The sequence below is a fragment of the Canis aureus genome, chromosome 29 (assembly GCF_053574225.1).
Source record: "Canis aureus isolate CA01 chromosome 29, VMU_Caureus_v.1.0, whole genome shotgun sequence".
NCBI lineage: Eukaryota > Metazoa > Chordata > Mammalia > Carnivora > Canidae > Canis > Canis aureus.
The window spans coordinates 11,906,382-11,931,392 of NC_135639.1; the positions used below are offsets into that span (position 1 = coordinate 11,906,382).

Genomic DNA, 25,011 nt, shown 5'->3' on the forward strand with positions numbered 1-25,011 from the left:
AAACAACTTAGAAAAACCGGCATCACGTTTTTGCCATTTTAGCTATGATTAAGTGTACAATTCAGCGGCATTAACCACATCAGCAGTGTTTTACCACTCCTATCCCACTTTCAGAACTTTTTCATCATCCCAAACTGAAATTTTGTACCCATTAAACAGTAACTCCCGATCCCAGTCTCCAGCCTTTGGTAACTTCCAGAGAAGTTACCAGAGGTACTTCCTGCCTCTATGAATGTGCCTGTTCTGGGTACCTTATGTAAGTATAATCACAAAATATTTGTCTTTTTGTGTCTGGCTTCTTTCACTTAGCATAATGTTTTTAAGGTTCATCCATCTTGTACCACATTCCTTTTTTAAGACTGAATAATTCATGTTCCACTCTATGCATATACCACATTTTGTTGCGAACCTGGGTGTACAAATACTTATTTGAGTCCCTGTTTTCAATTCTTTCTGATATATACCCAGTAGAATTGCTGGATCTATGGTAACCCTGCATTTAACTTTTTGAGGAACCCTGGTATTGATTTTAGAACAAATCTCTTCCCAGAGTCCTCTTCTGCCTGGGGTAAATAACCCCGCACCTGTCATGTGAGCTTTATTCTAATTTATTGACTGACAGTGCTTTGCACGGCTGAGGATTTACCAGAGGTCACGTTAAGTCATATTTTTTTCTTGGTTTGCGGACATTCATTCATTCATTCAAATATTTTCAAACCCCTATGATATGCCAGGTATTTTCTTCATCCATTATACTATGTATCACTTTTAGTCCATGAAAAACACAATAATTCATATTTACGGGAGGCCAAAGTGGCTCAGTGGGTTAAACATCTGCCTTCGACTCAGGTCATGATCTCAGGGTCCTGGGATCGAGTCCCACATTGGGATCACTCCTGAGCAGGGAGTCTGCTTCTCCCTCTCCTTCCTCCCCCCCTCCCCACTACTCATGATCTCTCTCGATAAATAAAATCTTTGAAACCAAAAAAACAAAACAAAAAAATACTCATTTACATAGTTCACCAACATTGTAAAGAGTCAATGTTCTGGGGCGCCTGGTAGCTTAGTTGGTTAAGCACCTGGCTCTGGCTCTTGGTGTTAGCTCAGGTCGTGATCTCATGGATCTTGAGCTCATGGGTCTCATCAGGCTTCCTAATCAGCGGAGAGTTTGCCCCTCCTCCCGCTCACTTGCACTCTCTCTAAGTCTTTTTTAAGAAAAAGAGTCAATGTTTTTACTCCTATGTTGACAGAGAGATGGATGGGCATGACCACCCACATGGTAGGAAAGGAGAGGCTCAGGGATCAGGTCCTTAGGACAAGTTCCTGCCCACTCTTCCTGGTCAGCGCTGGATGGCCCCCCAGAAACAACAGGAACAACAGAGCTGGTGGGGGGTTCCTGTCAAAGCCGTGGCTCCTCTCATCCTTTAGCGCCCATGCTGCCTCCTAGAGAGTTGCTGACCCCTTCTTTAACATTCTTTACCTTGGCCTCTTGTTTCTATCACAGCATTCATCTATTATGGCTTACAATGATTTGGCATTTACACTATTTTCTATTGACCTACTCCACTAAATACAGGCCATGCAGGCAGGGACTTTGCTCCCCACAGTATCCCCCTTGCCCCGTGCCTGACATATAGTCAGTGCTCAATAAATATTTTCCGGGTGAATGAACGAATAGATGGAGAACAGAGCAAGGTCCAACCGGGGAACAGGATCTGCTTATCAGGACCCCCTAGGTGGCACAGGTGCAGACAGAGGGAGACAATCCTTCCAGGCCTCTGGCCCCCATAGGATGACACAGGGTCTAGATGAGCCAAGACCTGGGAGAGGCCAGGCTGGAAGCGTATCCCAGATGAGGAGAAAGGGCCTGGGAACAGGTACAATGCAGACATACAGACAGGAGAGGAGACTGGGCAGGCTGCAGCGCAAGGAGGGGCTTTATCACCTCACTGAGTGGCTTAAATAAACTCTTTGGCCATCCTAAGCTGGCGAGGGGGAGAGGTGGGCTCACATGGACACTGACTGTGGTCAGCTTCACAGGCAGACCCCACAGGCAGCCAGCCCTGCAGAGTGTGATCCCAGACTCTGCTAACTGTGGCAGGGATCTGATTATATGCTTACCGATGTTCTGAACATAGTACATCAAAGCTAGAGTAAGACACTCTCTCTAGAATCCACTGATATAAAGAGAGCAGCCTTCTCTTTATAATGCACTCTTCCATGGAAATTCTGCTAGGAGCACAGGATGCACTGGCTGGCCCAAAAGAGCATGCCTGACCACTCGGCGGGGTGTGTGTGTGTGTGTGTGTGTGTGTGTGTGTGTGTGTTACACTTCTTACTCTAGATGCTTGCCTTCAGCACCAGCTCCCATACATATCTGTCCCCAGAGCCTGCTAACTATTTGGCTCCAGTGCTCCCCACCTGCTCATCGTCACCAGGGCCACCCTGCAGACCCTGGTCTGAGTGTCTGCCCACGGCGCTCCCTGAGTCACGGGCACTCTACGCAGCTCTGCTGCACCCTGCCCAGCAGCACCATTTCAGGACTGTCAGTACATCAGGAGATTGAGGACTTACCTGTATAACCTGGCTGTCTGACTTCTCTGGATCTTCTGCAGACTGGACAATGAGCTGACCGATCTCTTTGTGCAGTTTGCCCATCGTCATGGCCTCTGGTGAGATCAAGCATACGCTACATGAATATTTAGAAGTTTACATAATAAAAACCATGCCAGCTTCTGGAAAAGTTGAACAATCACAGGAGGGAATTTTCAAAACAACCTGCTGACAACCTCCCGTTTCCATCTTAATATTGAGCACAAATAGGACGATGTGCTAGGAGGTAGGCACAGTCACGATTTATCCTTCATGTTCAAAATAAAAACACTTCTGTTTGTCACTCCAAGGAGCAAACTCCATTGGAATAATGCTGGCCGAGATGAGCCTGTGTGAGAGACTCGGAGCAATGGAAGGCAGCAGGGAGACGGCCACCCCTTCTGGGCCTGATGCTTTGGCAGTTTAAGTGGCCCTGGCCACAGCCAGTGTCCTGTCACTGTGGTTTTATAAAAAGCAATACTTCTCTCGTTCTCTTGTGCTTACTGACACATCATTCAAGATTTTCCATACAGGAGTCACAAGTCACTCCCCGCCTTGTGCAGAGCTAAATTTCTATACCTTTTTTGATACTCTTCCTTCACTTCCCCTCACTTAAGTGTGGACTGGACTTAGTGACTTCCTTCTAACAAACAGCATGAAGGAGCTCGTGTAGGACTTCTGAGACTGACTCATTAAAGGCGACATGGTCTTTCTGTCTCTTGGCTCATTCGCTCCTGGGGAGGCCAGCTGCCATGTTATGAGAACGCTCAAGCTGCTCTATAGAGAGGCCCAGGTGGTGAGGCCTCCTGCTAAAAGCCATGTGAGTTAACTCAGAAGTTGAGCCTCCGGAGGACAGAAGGATTGGCAATATTTTGATCGAACCCTCAGGACAGACCTTGAGCCAGAACCTCTCAGCTCAGTTAATCCTGAAATTGTGAGATAATAAATACCTGCTGTTTTAAATCACTAAGTTTAGAAGTGATTTGTTAATGCAGCAAGAGATAACAGGATACAGTGTGTTTAAACAGGGATGTGGAGAAACAAGACAGAGTATCTTATTAACTAACATACACAGTTCCCCATCAGCAGCCAGAACGTATTACTAGCATGGTGAGGCCTCTAAGAATAGACGCTGTGTTCTGGCCATAGAAAAATCCCTCCAGTTTCAGCACAGCAGGCTAAGCAGACCCTTGAATACTGGTTTTAGAGAATCAGCCTAACAAAATAGAACTGTGTAAGGTAGGCAGGGGGCACGGGTGAAACAGGTGAAGGGGATGAAGAGTACACTTATCCTGAGGAGCACCGAGTAACATATGGAAGTATTCAATCTTTATCTTGTACACCTGAAACTACTGGGACACTGTAAGTACACTGGAGTTAAAATGTTTAAAAATTAATTAATTTTAAAAAGTACGACTTGCTTAGCTGACATTTTGTATCAACAACAGAACAGAGAACTAACCTTTTGCAAGCGGAGCAATGGTAATCTCACTATCTGCCAGGTTCACAAACACATCATAGAGGTCTGATCTGTTGCTCACCTCCAAGTCTACAAATCCGGCGATATAACCTGTGTTACAAAGACAACCAATTATTACCGGAGCAGGAACAAATCCTATTGTGAACATATCAAAAGCAAACAGAATCTAAAAGCTCGTCGGGTGCTTTTCTTCACTGCTTTATTCAGCTGTACCCTATGGCATTTCTTAAGATATCACTCTCGTCAGTTGCCTACAGAAACTCAGACAACTCAAAATGTCTCCAAACTAGCTTTTAGTGTCAAGGGAGAAGGCATTTTCAGTCACTGCTACACAGGTCAAGAATGACAGCTGAGGCAGAGGTAGAGTGTTCTCTGGACCAATGTTCCCCCTTTAGGTCACCCAGATTTACCAAGGACAGCATGCTGGGAACAGCACCAGTTGTCACCAGTGTCAGAACTGATGAAATAAATGCTCAAGGAATTATGGCAACTCGAGCATTAGCAGAACTTTGGAACTGATGCTAAGACAACAACTACCAGACTTCAGATTTCATACATCAGCACAACTCAAAACAATAAAAAAAGTTTTGAGGACCAATGTGTCATTGCTAAAGTTTTGCTTTACTAAGAGAGAACATTTAAAAAACAATAGCGATAAAAACAAAAATTTAGCCATAGAACACCCAGACACAAACTCACATTAGAAATGTGACATATGACAGAAATGATATTGATTACTGGAGAAAAGAGGAGCCCATTCACTAAGCAGTCCTGGGCCAAGCGGCTTTCCAACTGGAAAAAAAAAAATTCCAAATTCACTAAAAAAAAAAGTAATTCTAGGTACATTAAGTGGGGAAGAAAAAAAAAACCTTTTAAATGCTTACAAATTAGAATATGCTGCTACCCTTGGTAGAAAGATTTTCTTTAAAATCATAAAAGAAAAGTTTAATAAATTCCAACACATTAAAATTAGGATCTTTCTATTTTTTTAATTTTGGAAGTTGAAAGATTATTTCAGCATGTATTTTTTTTTAAGATTTTATTTATTTATTAATGAGTAACACACACAGATGCAGAGACACAGGCAGAGGAAGAAGCAGGCTCTGTGCAGGGAGACTGACGTGGGACTCGATCCTGAGCCTCCAGGATCAGGTCCTGGGCTGCAGGGGGTGCTAAACCGCTGAGCCACCTGGGCTGCCCTAAAATTAGGATTTCTAGAGTAAGGAGATGGACGAAATGGGTGAAGGAGATGAAGAGGCACAATTTCCAGTTATAAAATATATAAGTCACAGGGATGGGACACCTGGGTGGCTCAGCAATTGAGCGTCTGCCTTCGGCTCGGGGTGTGATCCCAAATCTGGGGATTGAGTCCCGCATTAGGCTCCCTGTGAGGAGCCTGCTTCTCCCTCTATGTCTCCGCCTCTCTCTGTGTGTCTCTCATGAATAAATAAAGTCTTAAAAAGTCACAGGGATGAAAAGTACAGCATGAGGAATATAGTTGATAATACTGTAATAACTTGAGTTACAGTAAATAGGGTGACAGACGGTGAGTAAATTTATTATGGTGAATATTTCATAATGTATGTAATTGTCAAATCACTACTTTGTATATCTGAAACTAATATCATATGACAACTATACATCAGTTAACAACAAAAACCCAGGGGGGAAAAAAAAAAAGCATGAGGAATACTAGGTAAAACAAGATTGTAGTATGTTCACAAATGTTGAAACTGGGTGACAAGCAGATGAAGCATATTAACTTTATAAAAAGTCTAAAAACAAAATAAATTTCTATTCATTGGGGTGCCTGGGTGGCTCAGTTGGTTGAGTCTGCCTTTGGCTCAGGTCATGATCCCACGGTCCTGGGATTGAGCCCCACATCAGGCTCCCTGCTAGTGGGGAGCCTACTTCTCCTTCTCCCTCTGTCTGTAGCTCCCCATGCTTATGCTCTCTTTCTCTGTGTCAAATAAATAAATAAAACCTTAAAATAAATTCTATTCATTACAAAGTACCATAAGAATAAAATCCACAAACTCAGATTTTTTTGTAACATATATAACCAACAATGGGTTCATATCCTGAATATATGATGAATTTCTATGAATCAATAAGAAAAACCACCCAGGGGGAAAAATATGTAAAAAATAGTTACTTTGCAGAAGAGGAAACACAAATGGCAAGAACAGAAATATGTTTAACCTCATTAAGAATCAATGAAAATTAAAAGCACATGAAATATCACTGTATACCCATCAAGTTGGCAAACATTTTAAAGTTTGACAGTAATCAAGTATTGTTGAGGACAGGAAGCAATGGGACCTCTCCTACACTGGCAGGAGGATAAATTGGTACAATTTCTGAGGAAAATATTTGCCATTACACAGCAGCTTGAGGATCTGCATGCCTTATAACCCAGAAATTCTACTTCTTGACATATAACCTACAGAAAGTCTTACATGTGTGCATTAAGAAACCCATAATAAGAATGCTTATATAAAAAAAAAAGAATGCTTATAGCAGCACTGTTTTAAAAGTGAATAATGAGAGGGGCACCTAGGGTGGCTCAGTGAGTTGAGCGACTGACTCTTGATTTCAGCTCAGGTCATGATCTCAGAGTCCTAGGATCAAGCTCTGCATTAGGCTTGCACTCAGTGAGGAGTCTACTTGAGATTCTCTCCCTCTACCCCTTTCCACCCCCCCTTACTTATATGCATTCTCTTTGAAATAGATAGATAGATAGATAGATAGATAGATAGATAGATAGATAGATAAATAAATAAATAAATAAATAAATAAATAAATGTAAATAATAAGAGAAGTCCAAATGAATAAACTATGATATATCACTTAATGGGATACTATACAGCAGTGAACATGAATGGGACTACAAATACCCAGATGAAAATACATAAATCCTGTTAAGCAAAAATAAAAAACCAAAACACAGACCACAGAAGAATTCATGCATCATGAATCCTTACATATAAAGGTAGTTTAGTAAAACTAAATAATATCTTATTTAGAGCTATGTATTTCTGTGTATGGGGCCAGAGGAAGGGAGTAAGAAATGAGATGGGAAGGTACATGAGATGCTTCAAAGTACAAACCATATACTATTTTTTTTTTTATCTCTGCTAAGTCCATGAGTGTTCCTTTTATTTTTTTATAACTTGCACAAATATTCCACATGTTTATATGTAAGAAATTTTTCATAACTGAAAAATGCAAAAACAAAAGCCCCTATCATCTATCATCATCATTATCACTTTATTAAAGAATCTTTTATGACCATAAGTCTTAGGGGGCGCCTGGGTGGCTCAGTAGGTTAAGTGCCTGCCTTCAGCTCAGGTCATGATCCCAGGATTCTGGGATTTAGCCTCACACTAGGCTCCCTGCTCAGCGGGAAACCTGATTCTCCCTCTCCCTCTGCCACTCCCCCTGCTTGTGTGTCTGTGCACTCTCTCTCTTTCAAATAAATAAAATCTTAAAAAAAAGAAAGATCATAAAAGTATAAAGGGAATGATAACCTTAAATTTAATGAAACAAAAACAAAAGACTATGTCACGACAATGTCAGGATTCCTACAGATATAAATAACAGTGCTATTAAATTATTCTTAGAATCTCATCATTAAAAAATTTTTTAAATATTTTATTTATTGGGCAGCCCAGGTGGCTCAGTGGTTTAGCGCCGCCTTCAGCCCGGGGTGTGATCCTGGAGACCCGGGATCGAGTCCCACGTCAGGCTCCCTGCATGGAGCCTGCTTCTCCCTCTGCCTGTGTCTCTGCCCTCCTCTCTCTGTGTCTCTCATGAATAAATAAATCTTTAAAAAAAAATTTATTTTATTTATTTATTCATGAGACACACACACACACAGAGAAGCAGAGACACAGGCAAAGGGAGAAGCAGGCTCCATGCAGGAAGAAAGAAATATTAAGAAATAATAAATCATCATTATTTCATTTAGGAATGCAGAAACAACCTTCCCCAAAATGGCAACAACCCTGGATAAAGCCAAGGCTTTCTTCCCCTGAGATCCTGTCGTCTACCTGGGCACATCTGCAGGGCTTCCAGCTCATCGGCATTCAGGTGCACATAGGAATGAAGTATGGTCCAGTCCTGTCGATGCCACACCAGGGCGGGCAGAGTCCTGAGGAATTAAGGCAAGAACTCAAAAGGTTGCTGGCCCACACCCGAATCAGCCCACCCTCCTTCCTCTTCTTCCCCCAAGAGGAAACTGGCTATCAGAGGCAGAGGCAGGAACATTAAACATGCCAATACCTCCTGGCTTCAAATTAAAGTAATACAATGTTTTAAATTCTGCCTTTTGGGGTCCGATTAGCTACAAAAGGCTCAAGGTCAAGTTTCAAAAGATGTCCGTGGTGGCAAGGAGTAACACTTCTAAAATTTTCCTACAAACACCTCACTCTGAAAACTGCTACGGAGGCAGCCAAAGGCTAAGATCCAAAATGGGGCCCTGCAAGCAACAAATTTTTCGGAAGTCTCTCATTTCATATTTAAAATTCTAATCAGGGGATCCCTGGGTGGCTCAGTGGTTTCGCGCCTGCCTTTGGCCCAGGGCACGATCCTGGAGTCCCAGGATCGAGTCCCACGTCGGGCTCCCTGCATGGAGCCTGCTTCTCCCTCTCCCTCTGCCTGTGTCTCTGCCTCTCTCTCTCTCTATGTCTATCATAAATAAATAAATAAAAATAAAAATCTTAAAAATAAAATTCTAATCAAACTTGTAAACTACTTTGGTTTGTTTTTATACTAGGTAAGTTTCCTTAAAAAACTTCCAATAATACAGCTACTAGAGAAAAAGATGCCAAATTTACCCATGATTTGGTGAACCCACTGGGGCCCTGCTGTATATTTCAGAAGCTGTGGACATCTCGGTTTCAGAAGCATCAATGGAGAAGGAAAGGGTAATTGGGTGGCAAAATAAAGACTTTGGGGGTCAAAGCAGGTGAAAGTCCTAGCCCTCTCGCCTAAAATCTGAGGCAATCATTATTGTAGCAATCATTTCTAAAGTGCATTCAATGAGCAAGACACAGGCCAAAGACTTTACAGAGTATCTCCCATCCTGACAACAAGCTTACAAAGTGGGCACTATAATCTTCATTTTTCAGATAAAGAAATGGAGGCTTAGAAAGTTTAAGTATCCTATATGTGATCAGAGAGCTAGTAAGGTGCCCTCCTAGGATTTTAACCCAGATCCTGGGATCCCTGGGTTGGCGCAGCAGTTTGGCGCCTGCCTTTGGCCCAGGGCGCGATCCTGGAGACCCGGGATCGAATCCCACGTCGGGCTCCCGGTGCATGGAGCCTGCTTCTCCCTCTGCCTGTGTCTCTGCCCCCCCCCCCCCGCTTCTCTCTCTCCCTCTGCCTGTGTCTCTGCCTCTCTCTCTCTCTCTCTGTGTGTGACTATCATAAATAAATAAAAATTAAAAAAAAAAAATTTTAACCCAGATCCTATCAAGCTTTCTTTTTCCCATTTTCTAACCAGTTAGCCTCTCAGAGCCTCAATTTTCTCATTCATAAGAGAGGGCAAGAATATTGTAGACTTCATCATGAGTAAATTTAGTAATGTAAGGTGACTTACATGATACCTGACATACAGTAAGCACTAAAGCTAGGTCTTCTTGATTTTAAAAAAGAAATCTGGGGCGCCTGGGTGGCTCAGTGGTTGAGCGTCTGCCTTTGGCTCAGGGTGTGATCCAAGGGTCCTGGGATCGAGTCTCGCATTGGGCTCCCCACAGGGAGCCTGCTTCTCCCTTGCCTGTGTCTCTGCCTCTGTCTCTCATGAATAAATAAATAAAATCTTAAAAAAAATAAATCTATGAACAAGTTAGATTTGCTAAAGAAAAAAATTTTTTAAACTATAAAAATAATAATACTATGTTGGTGAATTGAATTTAAATTTTAAAAATTTTTAAATATTTTATTTAATGCTTAACAGATTTAACAGATGCTTAACTGCTGAACCTCCCAGGAGTCCTGAATTTAAATAAAATTTTAAAAAATAAAATAAATAAGAGAGGGGTGTCTGGGCTTCTCAGTCAGTTAAGCATCCGACTCTTGATTTTGGCTTAGGTCATGAGCTCAAGCACAGCACCAGGTCCATGCTCAGCATGGAGTCTTGTCCCTCTTCCTCCACCTGTGCATGCTCTCTCTCTCTCAAATAATCTTTAAAAAAAAAAAAGAGAGAGAGTGAGTCTGTGGTAAAAGTGAAAAAAATAATTACTTAAACCTTTGGATGTTAAACCATGAGACCGTATTAAGTACTCGAAAATAAAACTGAAGGTTGACCAAGAAAAAAAAATTACTTAAAACAGGTGTCAGAAAAATAAAAAAATAAAATAAAACAGGTGTCAGGGGGGATCCCTGGGTGGCTCAGCGGTTTAGCGCCTACCTTCGGCCCAGGGCGCGATCCTGGAGTCCCGGGATCAAGTCCCATGTCGGGCTCCCTGCATGGAGCCTGCTTCTCCCTCTGCCTGTGTCTCTGCCTCTTTTTCTATGTCTATCATAAATAAATAAATAAATAAATCTTGGGGATCCCTGGGTGGCTCAGCGGTTTAGCGCCTGCCTTCGGCCCACAGCGTGATCCTGGAGTCCCGGGATCAAGTCCCACATCAGGCTCTCTGAACGGAGCCTGCTTCTCCCTCTGCCTGTGTCTCTGCCTCTCTCTTGGTCTCTCTCATGAATAAATAAATATTAAAAAAAAAAAAAAAACAGGTGTCAGGAAGCTACAACTATGGATCAGCCCTCTGTGTTTGCACATGAAGTTTTACTAGAACACAGCCATGCCCATTCATTTACATATGCACTGACTCTGGCAGTTGGGTGGTTGAGTCAGAGACCCTATAGGCTACAAGCCTAAAATATTTATTGTCTGGCAAGGAAAAGTTCAAACTCCCTGCTTTATTCATATTTCTAAATTTAAAAAAGAATCTCCCTAGGGGTTCCTGGTGGCTCAGCTGAGCATTTGCCTTTGGCTTGGGTTGTGATCCTGGAATCCTGGGACTGAGCCAGATATCAGGCTCCCTGCTCAGCAGGAAGTCTGTTTCTCTGCCACCCCCTGCCCCAACCTCCCCACCACACACTCCCTCTCAAATAAATAAATACTTAAAAAAGAAAAAGAAAAGAATCTGCCTAAATTCAAGGACTTTGAAATACTAAATCTCACCTGAAACATTAGACCAAAATGACATTTCACCCACAGCCTAACACATTCTATTTATACCAAATGTGCAACAAAACAGAGCACACAGGAACACATATTGCCCCAAATTGGCTGTCAACAAAGCCTCCACTTTTTAATGACCAGAAACAATACCTGGTGAACTCCTGGACGGCTTCTATTTTGGGATGATAGACGACAATTCTTTTCTTTAGCATCAGCGCTGTGTGTAAGATAACCGTTTCCATTCCAAACTGAGACACAATGTCTTAAAACACAAGAAATTATGTTACTGCATTAAATAATATATAAGGAAACAAAATTTTTATTTCTTTCCAATAAATAGAGGTCATTTTCTATAGATAGAATACAGAAATATTTTCAAAACAGAATAAAGAAGCACCTTATACCCTTGACAGGCATATAAATCTATATCTGCTCCCTAGGACGGATGCTAGTGCTGCCTAAACCCGCTTCCTCCCTCCAAGGGACTCTGTGCTGGATGCACAGATGAAGCCGGAACGATAAGATAGGAAATGATATGAAGGGAACCCGCATTTTCTGTCATGAAAAATCCTTAATTTTTAAAGAGTTCACTGACACCCCCTCCCCAACACATATACATGTCATGACTGGGTCCTTTTGAGATAGCTGGACAAATCTAACACTTTAACAGGGATGCTTAGCAACGGTATAGGACAGGAGGATCAAGAGACACCCAGGTGGTTCAGTGGTTAAGCATGTGCCTTCAGCTCAAGGTGTGATCCTGGGATTAAGTCTCACACCTGGCTCCCCGTGGGGAGCCTACTTCTCCCTCTGCCTGTGTCTCTGCCTCTCTCTGTGTGTCTCTCATGAATAAATAAGATAAAATCTTTAAAAAATATAAAAAATAAAAAAGGACATGAGCATCAAGAGCAATAGATAGTGCTGTGGGAGGACAAGAATGAAAGCTAGCACAATCCTCAGAGTTCCTCTCTCTTCCCTTTTAAGGACCCTGAAGTCTGTGGCTTAGCCCCATACGGCCATTTTGGATGTTCCAGCTAGGAGAGAAAGGCAGGGAGTTAAAAGAGGAACTCTGGGTCAGGAGCTTGAGCTCTCCAGATGGAAGAAATAACTGCTAAAAGTAAGGAGAGGAAAACTATGGAAGTCAGTGGAGACTCAAGCCATGAAATTCGGCTTAGCTGAGAAAGAACATTTCTATATAACTGTCAGAATCCTATGGAAAGGACCACCACAAAAATCTGCTTTCCAAAGACAGAATTCTAATCAAAGAAGGCAATGTAGAAGTTGAGCTTCCTTCCTGTTTCACAAATAAATATTACACAGATGAAAGTATGCAGAGGATGCCTGGGTGGCTCAACGGTTGAGCGTCTGCCTTCAGCTCAGGGCATGATCCCGGGGTCCTGGGATCAAGTCCTGCATCGGGCTTGGGCTCCCCATGGGGAGCCTGCTTCTCCCTATGTCTCTGCCCCTCTCTCTGTCTCTCACAAACAAATAAATAAAATCTTTATTTTTTAAATTTTTTTTAAGGATTTTATTTATTAGAGACACAGAGAATGAGAGAGAGAGGCAGAGACACAGGCAGAGGGAGAAGCAGGCTCCATGCAGAGAGCCTGACGTGGGACTCAATCCCAGGGATCCAGGATCACGCCCTGGGCTGAAGGTGGCACTAAACTGCTAAGCCACTGGGGCTGCCCTAAATAAAACCTTAAAAAAATAAAAATAAAAAAAAAATTTAAAAAACGAAAAGAGGGATCCCTGGGTGGCGCAGCGGTTTGGCGCCTGCCTTTGGCCCAGGGCGCGATCCTGGAGACCCGGGATCGAATCCCACGTCAGGCTCCCGGTGCATGGATCCTGCTTCTCCCTCTGCCTATGTCTCTGCCTCTCTCTCTCTCTCTCTCTGTGCCTATCATAAATAAATAAAAATTTAAAAAAAAAAAAAAAAAAATTAAAAAACGAAAAGAAAGTATACAGGAAGACAGAATATCAGCGTCTAATGAGGATTGCCTTGGGCTTGGGGATATTATTGTTGTTGGGATGGAACCATCTGAGATGGGGTTTTATGGTTTTTTTTTTCTTTTTTTCTTTTTTTTTTTTTTTTTTTACCTTTGATGGAGCCTGCGAGATATGCCTTTCGGGCATCAAAATCCTTGCTAAGGAAAGAGCCATTTTCTTCACTCTGGCATATCCCCTTTGTGAGAACTGCAATATAACTCTCCATCATTTTAACTGGGCTGCCATGTTTCAGGTACATTCTGTAAGAAGAACAAAAAGCACCATCCTTTTATTCAGCATGAACCACATGGAGTAATGCAACCCAAGCCTACATACGGGTCCTTGCTAAGACTTGCTAATACACTTCTGAATGCCTGAATCTTTTCATGACACGACCACTTCCAGAATTTAATTTGAAAATGTATTTAAAAAAATCAAGTACTCGAGAGACTTCAACAATTCCTTGAAGGTGGCTTTCTCCTCACATCTGGGGAAGCCTGCTATCATCCACTTAGGCAAGAGAATGAGCTATGGACTTTCTGAGGCCCTATTATTCTTAAAAATATGGTATACTTAATCTATGTCTTACCTTCACAAATGGTGCTTCTAGTCCAAACAACTCTATTTATTACTGGGATTTCCTTTGACAAGGAAGAAGTTTTGCAATGTTTATGGAAAAAGCACTAATTATAGGACCTATATTTATTATCAGAGTTCCCAGAGGTAGCTATATTTAGATAATTAAGAAATCAAACTCCTTTAAGTTTCTAGTGATAAATGCACTCTAGATATATTCACCATCAAGTTCCAGAAAATGCTGACAGGACACCAGCTACATTTATAGCTCATATGTGAAATCAGTCCCCTCTCCTGAAATCTCTTCCTGTGAGTAACTAAATCTAAATTTTGCTTGAAAAGCAAGACTGGGCCTACTTGGGTCTGTAAGCAGCTAAGGGGATAGAAAATTGGAAGGAAAATTAAATCATTGTTTAAAACAGATCAAACTGAAAACTATATTGTACATTAAGTGTAAAAAGCAAGTGTTTTAACTTCTAACCAAATTTTGTCAATCATCAATGTTTTAAAATTATTTTAATGTACAAATTGAGAAAAAAAGGTAGAGAACAATGAATATGGTAAGCTATCATAAATATAAAATAATCAAACCCATGAACTCATACACATGTTTCTATATGGAGAAAATGTCTCCATTTGGGAAGTTGGGAATCAGGGAAAGAAGGGACTTACTTTCACTGTATACCCTTCTGTATTGTTTTTACTATGTGCTTACATTACCACCACCAAATAAACAACATACCATTAAAACTGTAAAATAGATACAAAAAAATTGTAAAATAGATATACAGTAATAGAGAAGAGAAACATAGGAAGGGTAGTAGGATAAGGCCACTTTTTCCATGATAACCCTGAGCCATGAAATACTGAACAGAGGGAGGAATTCTCTGAAAATCATTCCACAGGAAAAACCTCAAAGTGTAACACACAGGAGCTTATTCAGATCGGAAGCTACAGGCTGTCAAACCTGGTATGGACAACTGACTCCAGGAGTGCATGAGACCTGGGTTCTCCACCATGGCCACTAGCTGGAGGGACTAGAAGATGAAGGGGGTCATGGCAAGTGACCTGAACCCCACATAGGGAATGGACTCCTTCACATGGGCTCTTCCACTGCTGCTGTGAGCAGCATGCTGTAGAAGGCATGCTTGTCTGCTCCTGTCCCCAGAAGTGGAAGGGAGCACCTCCATGGTAACCTCAAAATCATCGAAAAGTGCTGGTCTATGTGCATGTGCACACAGACACATTAGTGGGGAGTGTGTGCATGTGTGCATGCAGGAGCCTGTGGGTATGTACACACACAAAGGCAAGTGCAGTAAGTGGTAGGGGGCAGAGGAGGTGGCTGCCTTGAGTCCTCATTTCTCCTAAACCGTGATAGGTGAAGAGTCCAGAATGCAACAGTGCCATGGCCCTTCAGAAGCCAAGGAACCCTTCCTTTGGGCTTCCTCTTGGGCAAGAAGTGGGGTCTAAAGCAACCTTACATTCTGGGCCCCATAATATTTACCAGTGAATTCACTGGATAACCTAACCTCAACTCAGTCAAATGACATGGGAGTCCAATGTTTGTTCAAAAACAACTTTGCAGGGATCCCTGGGTGGCGCAGCAGTTTAGCGCCTGCCTTTGGCCCAGGGCGCGATCCTGGAGACCCGGGATCGAATCCCAGGTCGGGCTCCCGGTGCATGGAGCCTGCTTCTCCCTCTGCCTGTGTCTCTGCCTCTCTCTCTCACTGTGTGCCTATCATATATAAATTTTAAAAAATTAAAAAAAAAAAAAAAAAAAAAACCTTTGCAGTGTTTTTAGCTCATGTCTCCTAGATGGTGTCTCTTCTTATGATAATAATCTCCTTTGTGTCAGTGCCATAGTAGCAGACAAAATGAAGATATATTCCACAGTGAACTATATACCTGGAACTTATCTCACAAGAGCAAGAAGCCTCTCTTATCACAGCTGGCTGCAAAACCAGTAAAACTTCATTTTGTCAAAACACAACCTACCTGAAACTCTTAAGTAATGAGAAAGTAGATTTCCACTCTATGAGTGTGTGTACATAAAAATGGCAAAAAAAGCAACAATTTATCAGGTTATAGTAAGAAAAACAAAACAACTCCCTTTGCCCCTGCCCCCAAAACTACTTATCGGACACAAGCTTGAGGACTGAAGTTGTAATAGATAACATCAGAATTACAGGTCTATCTCACGACAGTATTAAAAAAAAAAAAATCAAAACCTGTCAAAGCCCTGATTAAGGAAAAACCAATGTCCCTAATATCTAAGAAACATTTCATTAACTCTAGTGCATGTACTTACCAAGGCAAGAGAGCAGACTGGTATATTTTACACAATTTTTTTCAACAGCTAGGATGAAACTAAAGAAGTTTATCTGAGTCATGATTAACTAATTAATCAGATTCTCAGCTTCTCAGAATTCCAGCTAAGGAATATTGTCCCATGCTTTAGCATAATTCAAAATGCCAGTTAACTTTCCCCAAAATTACTCCCATACATAGACTTTGACACATATGGACCAGCTTATCATTTCACCAGCACTTAACTTATCCATCCTGTTAAGGAAAGTTCTAAATCACAAGTGAGTAGAAGCAGCAGACCAAAAGTGGCAAGTGACTCAAAATACCCAGGAACTACAATAGTTGTGTAAACTGCTTTTTCTCCTCCATCTACCATTTTCCCAAACAAGAGGAACAGTATCCTCAAAGCAGAAGAGAAAGTTCCTCTTTATAAAACAGTTTCTGGAGGACCAGTAAAGATTAAGTTGGGGAGGCAGAGGGCTGAAATTTGTTTCCTTGGTGTTGAAATCTGCTATATAACTATTGAGTAAGATCTTCATTTTTGTATGATAGCATTTAATACAGTTTTCATACAGACCTACACAATATCCTAGTGAAGGCGGCATATTTCTCTGGGTTAAAATCTTTGGCGGTCAGAACAATAGAAAAATGAGTCACCTGTCCAAAAGAAACAAAAAAGTATACTTTTTAAAGACACTTTCACAGATTTATTTTTTATTACTATATTCTAATAACCCTCTTGTACAAGACACACTGGCATTAAAAGGAAAAGATCAAAATGTAACCAAGTTTTCACTTTGTTTCTTTATACTTTTATGTTTATATACACACACATATACTTTTATGTATATATATTATATTTAATTTCCTAGATAAGAATATAATACTTTCAGAGTTAAAATTTTTTCAAAATCACAAATATATTTCAAGTATCATAAATGTGAGTTTTCATTTAAAGTCCCCTAACCTCATCAAAGCAAAATTAGAAATGCTGTATTAGACCTACCAATTGATCAACTATTAATTAATGAAATAGAAAAAATAATATTAATAATGAAACAGGATAGGAAACAAAAATACATACAGCAAAATCACAGTTCCTGAAATAGTCAATTCTCTGTAGAATGCCATATTATCTAAAGCACTGTTACAATAAGCTTCATTTATCTATATGACTCTATTATTATAAATATAAATTTCTGCTAATCACATCTATTATTTCCATTGAGATAAAACAACTTTATAAAAAGCATTTCAGAAATATGTTTAGAAATCATATTTTGAAGTATAAGAACTATCTCTAAATCTTGCTATTGGGTAGCCCGGGTGGCTCAGCAGTTTGGCGCCTTCAGTCCAGGTTGTGATCCTGGAAGCCCGGGATCAAGTCCCACGTCACGCTCCCTGCATGGAGCCTGCTTCTCCCTCTGCCTGTGTCTCTGCCTCTCTCGTGTGCGCTCTGTATCTCTCATGAATAAATAAATAAAATCTTCCAAATAAATAAATAAATAAAATCTTGCTACTTTTCAAATCTGAAAAACAGATTTGAAATCAATGTTGCTATTGTTTGGCAGACTATAGGCAAAACATAGACAAATCTACTTGAAGATACATTAAGACTTTTCAGCAAGAACTTAATGAACCAAACCAAAGCTTTTATAACACACTGAAAAACACCTTTTTTGCAATTTGTATTTTCTAATTATGAATGTTTTATCTTAAATCTCTAGCAGTTGTATTATTCCTTAAAAGATTTTTTATTTATTTATTTTGAGAGAGAGATAGAGAAAGAGCACATGTGCAAGTGTGCATCTGGTGGAGGAGGTGGCAGAGGGAGAGAAGCTGACTCCCAGCTAAGTGTGGAGCCTGCCCTGGGGCTGGATCTCAGGATCCTGAGATCATGACCTGAGCAGAAATCAAGATTCAGACATTTAACCAACTGAGCGAGCCATCCAGGCGCCCCAAACTTCTAGCAGTTTTAAATAGTTGCCTTCCTGTTATTTTAAATGTAATTCCTTAAACTGGTATCTTGGACATGCTTCATATAGTCTGGCTATCAGCTAGAAAAGTAGCCCTAAAAAAAAATTAAAAATTAAAAAAATTAAAAAGTAGCCCTAGAAGATAAAAGAAGTCCCCACTCAGGAACACACCAGGAGCTTAGCCACTTTCCAATATTTCTTTTCTTTGAAAAAAAAAAAAACCTGCTGGTCGCTTGGATTTGAAAAATCCACAATGACCACATACTGGTTTTCAACATGTCTCACTGATACTGTTCATATCAAATGACACACACAAAAGCCTACTGAATACATGAGTTTCTTTACTCTTTCTATTCTTAATATACCCTTACCAATCACAAACAAATGAAAAAACTTTTCTTAATTATACCAAGGATAATTTTATCCTTTAAAATAGTTTTTATTTTTTTATTTTTTTTTTTTTTAAATATTTATTTATTTATTTATGATAGTCACAGAGAGAGAGAGAGAGGCAGAGACACAGGCAGAGGGAGAAGCAGGCTCCATGCATCGGGAGCCCGATGTGGGATTCGATCCCGGGTCTCCAGGATCGCGCCCCGGGCCAAAGGCAGGCGCCAAACCGCTGCGCCACCCAGGGATCCCTTAAAATAGTTTTTAATTATAGGAAATGCTTCTTTCCACTTTTAATCAGAGTCTTATCTTTGAAAGTACGTCTACGTTTCTACTCCATCAGAGTATAACCTGGAAAAGGTTTCACTATACCAACCACAGGGTCAGGCATAGAATATACACCAACAAACAATTATATTAATAAATGAGAGTGAAACCTGAAAGGAAACATTCTCAATCAAAATCATATTCAACGTTTTTCAAAAGTGTGCTGTGAATGATAATGTCTAAAGCTAAGTGTTACTGGAATAATGTGATATCACTTTAAATATTTTTGGTTGTGTGACCTTTACGCAGTTATACCTTTATCAAAACTGAAGAATCTGGAACTTCAATTGTTGTGATATAAAACCACGTTCTTCTGTACTGACCAAAGACGAAGGGATGGAGAAGTTTGCTCTCATCTGTAAGGCAGCATTTTCTCAGCAGTAAATTCCTTAAAGTAGCTGTCGTGGAAGGATAACACCACACCCACAGAACTTCTCCATTTGTGTCCTTTTCTACGGTGGAAAGATGGTCACTGTGAGAATGTCAAACAGCAGCAAGGAAGTGAATTGATTGGTTACTCAGAAGCACTTAATGGAATCAGTTTTAACATCCCATTTCACAAAGCATCGCGGAGCACGGGTGACCCCATATTCCCACCTACCTCTACTGGTCAAATTTTCTAGCTCTCCTAGGCCTAGTTTTAGGCAACCTGAGTGAAAAGCTTTTATAACAAATTATGAATGAAAACTTAGCCTTACAGCTTTGGTAGAGGTCTTCCCTATCCCTTTCCACACAAATTCTCATAGACTCATCATTACATTTTCATCTAGTGAGAAGGATCTTCAAAAAATACATGGGAAGGGTTTGTTAAAAACAAAACTGGGAATGAAGAAAATGGTGAAATCTCAAATCACGCTACTGATTGTCCAAATTCTGTATTTAAAATTCTAATAGTGGGGCAGCGGGCGGGGGCTCAGCGGTTTAGCGCCACCTTCAGCCCAGGGCATGGTCCTGGAGACCCAGGATCAAGTCCCACGATGGGTTCCCTGCCAACCTGCCAACCAGAGGGAGCCTGCTGCTACTCCCTCTGCCTGTGTCTCTGCCTCTCTCTCTGTGTCTCTCATGAATAAATAAATAAAGTCTTTAAAAAAAATAAATTGTAATAGTAATAACACTAATGGTTATCCCGTCACATATGTAGTTTCATCATCAAAGTGAACACCTCAATAATATAGCCTAAACTTTAGAAAAACAGTTGCTGCACGTATAGCAGTAAGGAGGAAGATTTTTATCTATTCTATAAGTTAAAAAAAACACCTTTACTATGGAAAATATCAAGTATATAGAAGAGAGAATTTAAAAAATGAATTCCCCAGTCTCTATCATTCAGCTCCAGCACCTAGCTACATCTAGCCCCTCCATGTTTCATAAGGGGGAGAGATACCTCTCCCCCCATTATTTTGAACTAAATCCCTTTTAAATCTGTGTCTATATGAAAAATTGAAAACCTCTCTCTCTTTCTCTCTCTGTGACTATCATAAATAAAAAAAATTTTTTTTTAAATTAAAAAAAAATAAAAAAAAAAGAAAAAGGGGATCCCTGGGTGGTGCAGCGGTTTGGCGCCTGCCTTTGGCCCAGGGCGCGATCCTGGAGACCCGGGATGGAATCCCACATCGGGCTTCCGGTGCATGGAGCCTGCTTCTCCCTCTGCCTGTGTCTCTGCCTCTCTCTCTTTCTCTCTCTGTGACTATCATAAATAAATAAAAATTTAAAAAAAATAAAAAAAAATGAAAACCTGCTGAATTGAAAATACAATAGGTCATCTTTATCTTTGCTGTTATCAAATAAAGTAAGACTTTTAACCCAACTTCATTCAGAAGTACCTGCAAACAGGACTAAGATGCCAGAAATCTTCAGGTTTTGTTTTGAAGTAGTTTTTAAAATCACAATCAGGGGCACCTAGGTGGCTCAGCGGTTGAGCACCTGCCTTTGGTTCAGGTCCTGATCCCGGGGTCGTGGGATTGAGTCCCACGTGGGGCTCCCTGCATGGAGCCTGCTCCTCCCTCTGCCTGTGTGTGTGTGTGTGTGTGTGTGTCTCTCATGAATAAATAAATAAAATCTTAAAAAAAAATCTCAATAGGATGTTATTTCAAAGGACGACGGCAGGCAGGGAACACGGGGGGGGGGGGGGGGGGGTTAGCTGCCACCTATAGGATGGATGAATGAATGGTTCCTGGAAACCCCTAACCCTGAAACATGCACACGGCACAGGCACACCCAAAGCTCCCAACGTACTTCCTCAACCACTAATTCCTCATCACTCAGGATCCCACCATACTGCAAGGAGCCGCCCACCCCCACCCCTGGCTCCACCGCTTCTTAGCGTGCCTCCCGGACCAATGCCACCCGGGGCCGGGGCCTCCATCTGCTTCTCCGAAATGTGCCCAGCAGACATTACGCACCCCCCACCCCCACCCCCGCCCCCGCCCCCGGGAGCCGTGGTAGAAGTTTAACAGGAGATAACTCGTGCCTATAACGCCCAGCCCCCGGGCTGGCACAGTCGGCCACCGAGACTCGAGCCGCTCTAGCACAGAATCGGGGCCAGGCGCGCGCACCTCCCCCGCGTTCCGCCGTCGTCCCGGCCGCCTCCCAGCCGCGCGGCCCGCCACCGGCTCCCGGCCCAGCCCCCGCCCCCCTGCAGCCGCCGGAGCTCGGCCACCCTCGACGTCCCCCCGCCCCGCTGCCTGGCCCGGGCGGGTCCCACGCGAGGCCGCGGGCGGGCAGGCCCGGGGCGGGCGGCCGGGCCCCGCAGCCCCCCGCCCAGGCCCGGTAGGGAGGGGGCCGCGCCGGGAAGGGGCCGCCGGGGCGGACCACCCGGGCCCAGGCGGAGGCGGAGGCGGAGGCGGAGGCGGAACTGAAGCGCGGGCCTGCGGGGCGCGGCGCCTTCGTCCTCACCGATCAGCCCGACTCCGAGCATCAGCTGAGTGTCCACCGCCTCAGCCGCAGCCATTTTCCTCCGCCGCCGCCCCAGCGCGCCGCTCCCGACAGCCCGCTCGCAGGCCCCGCCCCTGCCCCGGGCACGCCCACCCCACGCAAGGCCCCGCCCACCCCACGCAAGGCCCCGCCCCGCCCCGGAGGCCCCGCCCCCGGCTCACCTCGGCTTCCAGCTCTCCCGCTCACCTTCAGCCCCGGGGCTCCTCGCCCTCAGGAAACTCCCTTGGCCTCCGCCAATTTCCCTCACTTCCTCTAATCCGGGTCTTCTTAAACCCCGTCCTCCACCTACTCCAATCTTGCTCCCCTCCTCACGCTTTTCTCATTCTACTTCTGCTCTCCAGACCGGCTGTAAAGAGGGGCCCTGAGTATGGAGGGTCTCCATTCATTCACTCATTCATTCATTCACACACAAACCCTGAAGATTTGCAAAGACTGTGGGAATACAGTGTTGAGCAAGACAGAGCATTCTAGTAGAAGGAGACAGGCAATGACCGAGTAAAATAATCCTAAAACAGCCTAGAGTGATAAACCCATTGCAATAGAATAGTGCAGTATTTTGGAGGGTGGAGACAGTATGGTGCTTTAAAACAGATTTGGAGGAGGCCCCTGGGGGGCTGTCAGTTAAGCCTCTGCCTTCAGCTCAGGTTGTGATCTCAGGGTCCTGGGATCGAGCCCCACGTGGGGCTCCCTGCTCAGTGGGGGAGCCTGGTTCTCAGTCTCCCTCTGCTCCTCCTGCTTGTGGTCTCTTTCTCTGTCAAATAAATGATTAAAATCTTTTTTTAAAAAGATTTTATTTATTCATGAGAGACAGAGAGAGAGAAGCAGAGACACAGGCAGAGGGAGAAGCAGGCTCCATGCAGGGAGCCCAACGCAGGAATCGATCCTGGGTCTCCAGGATCACACCCTGGGCTGAAGGTGGCGCTAAACCGCTGAGCCACCCGGGCTGCCCAAATAAATAAAATCCTAAAAAAAAAAAAAAAAAAAAAAAAAGAGGTTTGGAGGAAGGCTTTTCTGAGGAACAGATATTTAAACAGAGAACTAAATGAGAAAAAGGAGCCAGACAGTTTGGGTGACTGCAGGATCCCTCCTCATGGATCCTCTATGCCTCTAAACCCAAATCTCACAAAGCTAATTAATTAGGGAGGGTCTTTGGTGTCTCATTTGATATGTTTTAAAGTCTTTAATATGAAATATTTCAGGGACGCCTGGGTGGCTCAACAGTTGAGCGCCTGCCTTCGGTTCAGGGCCTGATCCTGGAGACCCGGGATCAAGTCCCACGTCCAGCTCCCTGCATGGAGCCTGCTTTTTCCTCTGCCTGTGCCTCTGCCTCTCTCTCGTTCATGAATAAATAAATAAAATCTTTTGAAAAAAAAAGAAATATTTCATAAATATATACCAATCGAAGACAAACATGTAGTTTCCACCCAGCTTAAGAAATAAAGTATTACAGGGGTACCTGGGTGGTTCAGTGAGTTAAACATCTGCCTTTGACTTAGGTCATGATCTCAGGGTCCTGGGATCAAGCCCCGCATTGGGCTCCCCACTCAGTGGGGAGTCTACTTCTACCTCTGCCTCTGCCTCCCCCACTCATGCTCTCTCTCTCTCAAATATTTAGAAAAAAAGAAATAAAGTATTACGAATGTAGTTGAAGCCCTTCCCCTCCCTGCCCTACAGAGGTAACCACTATTCTAAATGTGGTCATTGTCATTTTCCTATGTTTTTAAGTTTTGATTTATTTGTATGTTTCACTTAACAACATATTGTACTTTTTTTTTTTTAAGATTTTATTTATTTATTCATAAGAGACACAGGCAGAGGGAGAAGCAGGCTCCATGCAGGGAGCCCAATGTAGGACTTGATCCCAGGACTCTGGGATCACGCCCTGAGCCAAAAGCAGGCCCTCAACCGCTGAGCCACCCAGGCGTCCCATACTCTTTCTTTTAAAACTCTACACCAAGGATGCCTGGGTGGCTCAGTGGTTGGTTGTCTGCCTTTGGGTGGGGTCATGATCCCAGACTCCTATGATAAAGCCCTGCATCGGGCTCCCCACAGGGAGCCTGCTTCTCCCTCTGCCTATGTTAAAAGGATTTAGGTTCCCTGATTAGACTCTCAATAAAAGACCAACCCTACAAGCCCTCAGTGGCATCCTTCTTGGGTCCCCTCCCACTCCTTAAGAGTTTTCTCTGTATCTTTACTTAATAAACTTCTATCCCTTTACTAACTCTCCTGTGTCCTCGAGATTCATTCTTCGACTCTATGAGAAAAGAACCAAGGTTTCCTTGATCACTATGAATAAATAAAATCTTTTTTTTTATTTATTTTTTATTGGTGTTCAATTTACTAACATACAGAATAACCCCCGTGCCCGTCACCCATTCACTCCCATCCCCCGCCCTCCTCCCCTTCTACCACCCCTAGTTCATTTCCCAGAGTTAGCAGTCTTTACGTTCTGTCTCCCTTTCTGATATTTCCCACACATTTCTTCTCCCTTCCCTTATATTCCCTTTCACTATTATTTATATTCCCCAAATGAATGAGAACATATAATGTTTGTCCTTCTCCGACTGACTTACTTCACTCAGCATAATACCCTCCAGTTCCATCCACGTTGAAGCAAATGGTGGGTATTTGTCATTTCTAATGGCTGAGGAATATTCCATTGTATACATAGACCACATCTTCTGTATCCATTCATCTTTCGATGGACACCGAGGCTCCTAACACAGTTTGGCTATTGTGGACATTGCTGCTAGAAACATCGGGGTGCAGGTGTCCCGGCGTTTCATTGCATCTGCATCTTTGGGGTAAATCCCCAACAGTGCAATTGCTGGGTCGTAGGGCAGGTATATTTTTAACTGTTTGAGGAACCTCCACACAGTTTTCCAGAGTGGCTGCACCAGTTCACATTCCCACCAACAGTGTAAGAGGGTTCCCTTTTCTCCGCATCCTCTCCAATAAAACTTAGGGCAGCCCCAGTGGCTCAGCAGTTTGGCGCCGCCTTCAGCCTGGGGCGTGATCCTGGAGACCTGGGATTAAGTCCCGCGTCCGGCTTCCTGCATGGAGCCTGCTTCTCCCTCTGCCTGTCTTTCTCTCTGTGTGTCTCTCATGAATAAATAAAATCTTAAAAAAAAACAAAACAAAAAACAAAAAAAACTTAAAAAAAATAAAACTTTACACCAGTGCAACAGTAGCTAACATTTACCGAATGGCAGACATTGTTCTGAGTATTTTACTTGTATTATTTTCCTTACTCC

General features: G+C 42.7%; 1 protein-coding gene across 9 annotated transcripts in view; it reads right to left on the reverse strand.

The window, feature by feature from the left end:
- Positions 1 to 25,011, reverse strand: part of DENND10 (DENN domain containing 10) — a 42,527-nt gene that overhangs the window by 1,456 nt on the left and 16,060 nt on the right. The window contains exons 1-8 of one of the 9 annotated variants that reach the window (XM_077877454.1): positions 21,719 to 21,853; positions 19,147 to 19,275; positions 16,708 to 16,787; positions 13,359 to 13,507; positions 11,409 to 11,520; positions 8,125 to 8,225; positions 4,055 to 4,162; positions 2,575 to 2,669 (exon numbers count right to left, since the gene is read on the reverse strand). In XM_077877454.1, coding sequence (XP_077733580.1) covers positions 2,575 to 2,669; positions 4,055 to 4,162; positions 8,125 to 8,225; positions 11,409 to 11,520; positions 13,359 to 13,507; positions 16,708 to 16,787; positions 19,147 to 19,179 — 678 coding nt within the window. In that variant the 5' untranslated portion in view covers positions 19,180 to 19,275; positions 21,719 to 21,853. Of the gene's footprint in view, positions 1 to 2,574; positions 2,670 to 4,054; positions 4,163 to 8,124; positions 8,226 to 11,408; positions 11,521 to 13,358; positions 13,508 to 16,707; positions 16,788 to 19,078; positions 19,296 to 21,151; positions 21,228 to 21,718; positions 21,854 to 25,011 lie in introns of those variants that run through there. The other 8 variants (XM_077877452.1, XM_077877453.1, XM_077877451.1 and 5 more) reach the window with 8 other exon arrangements.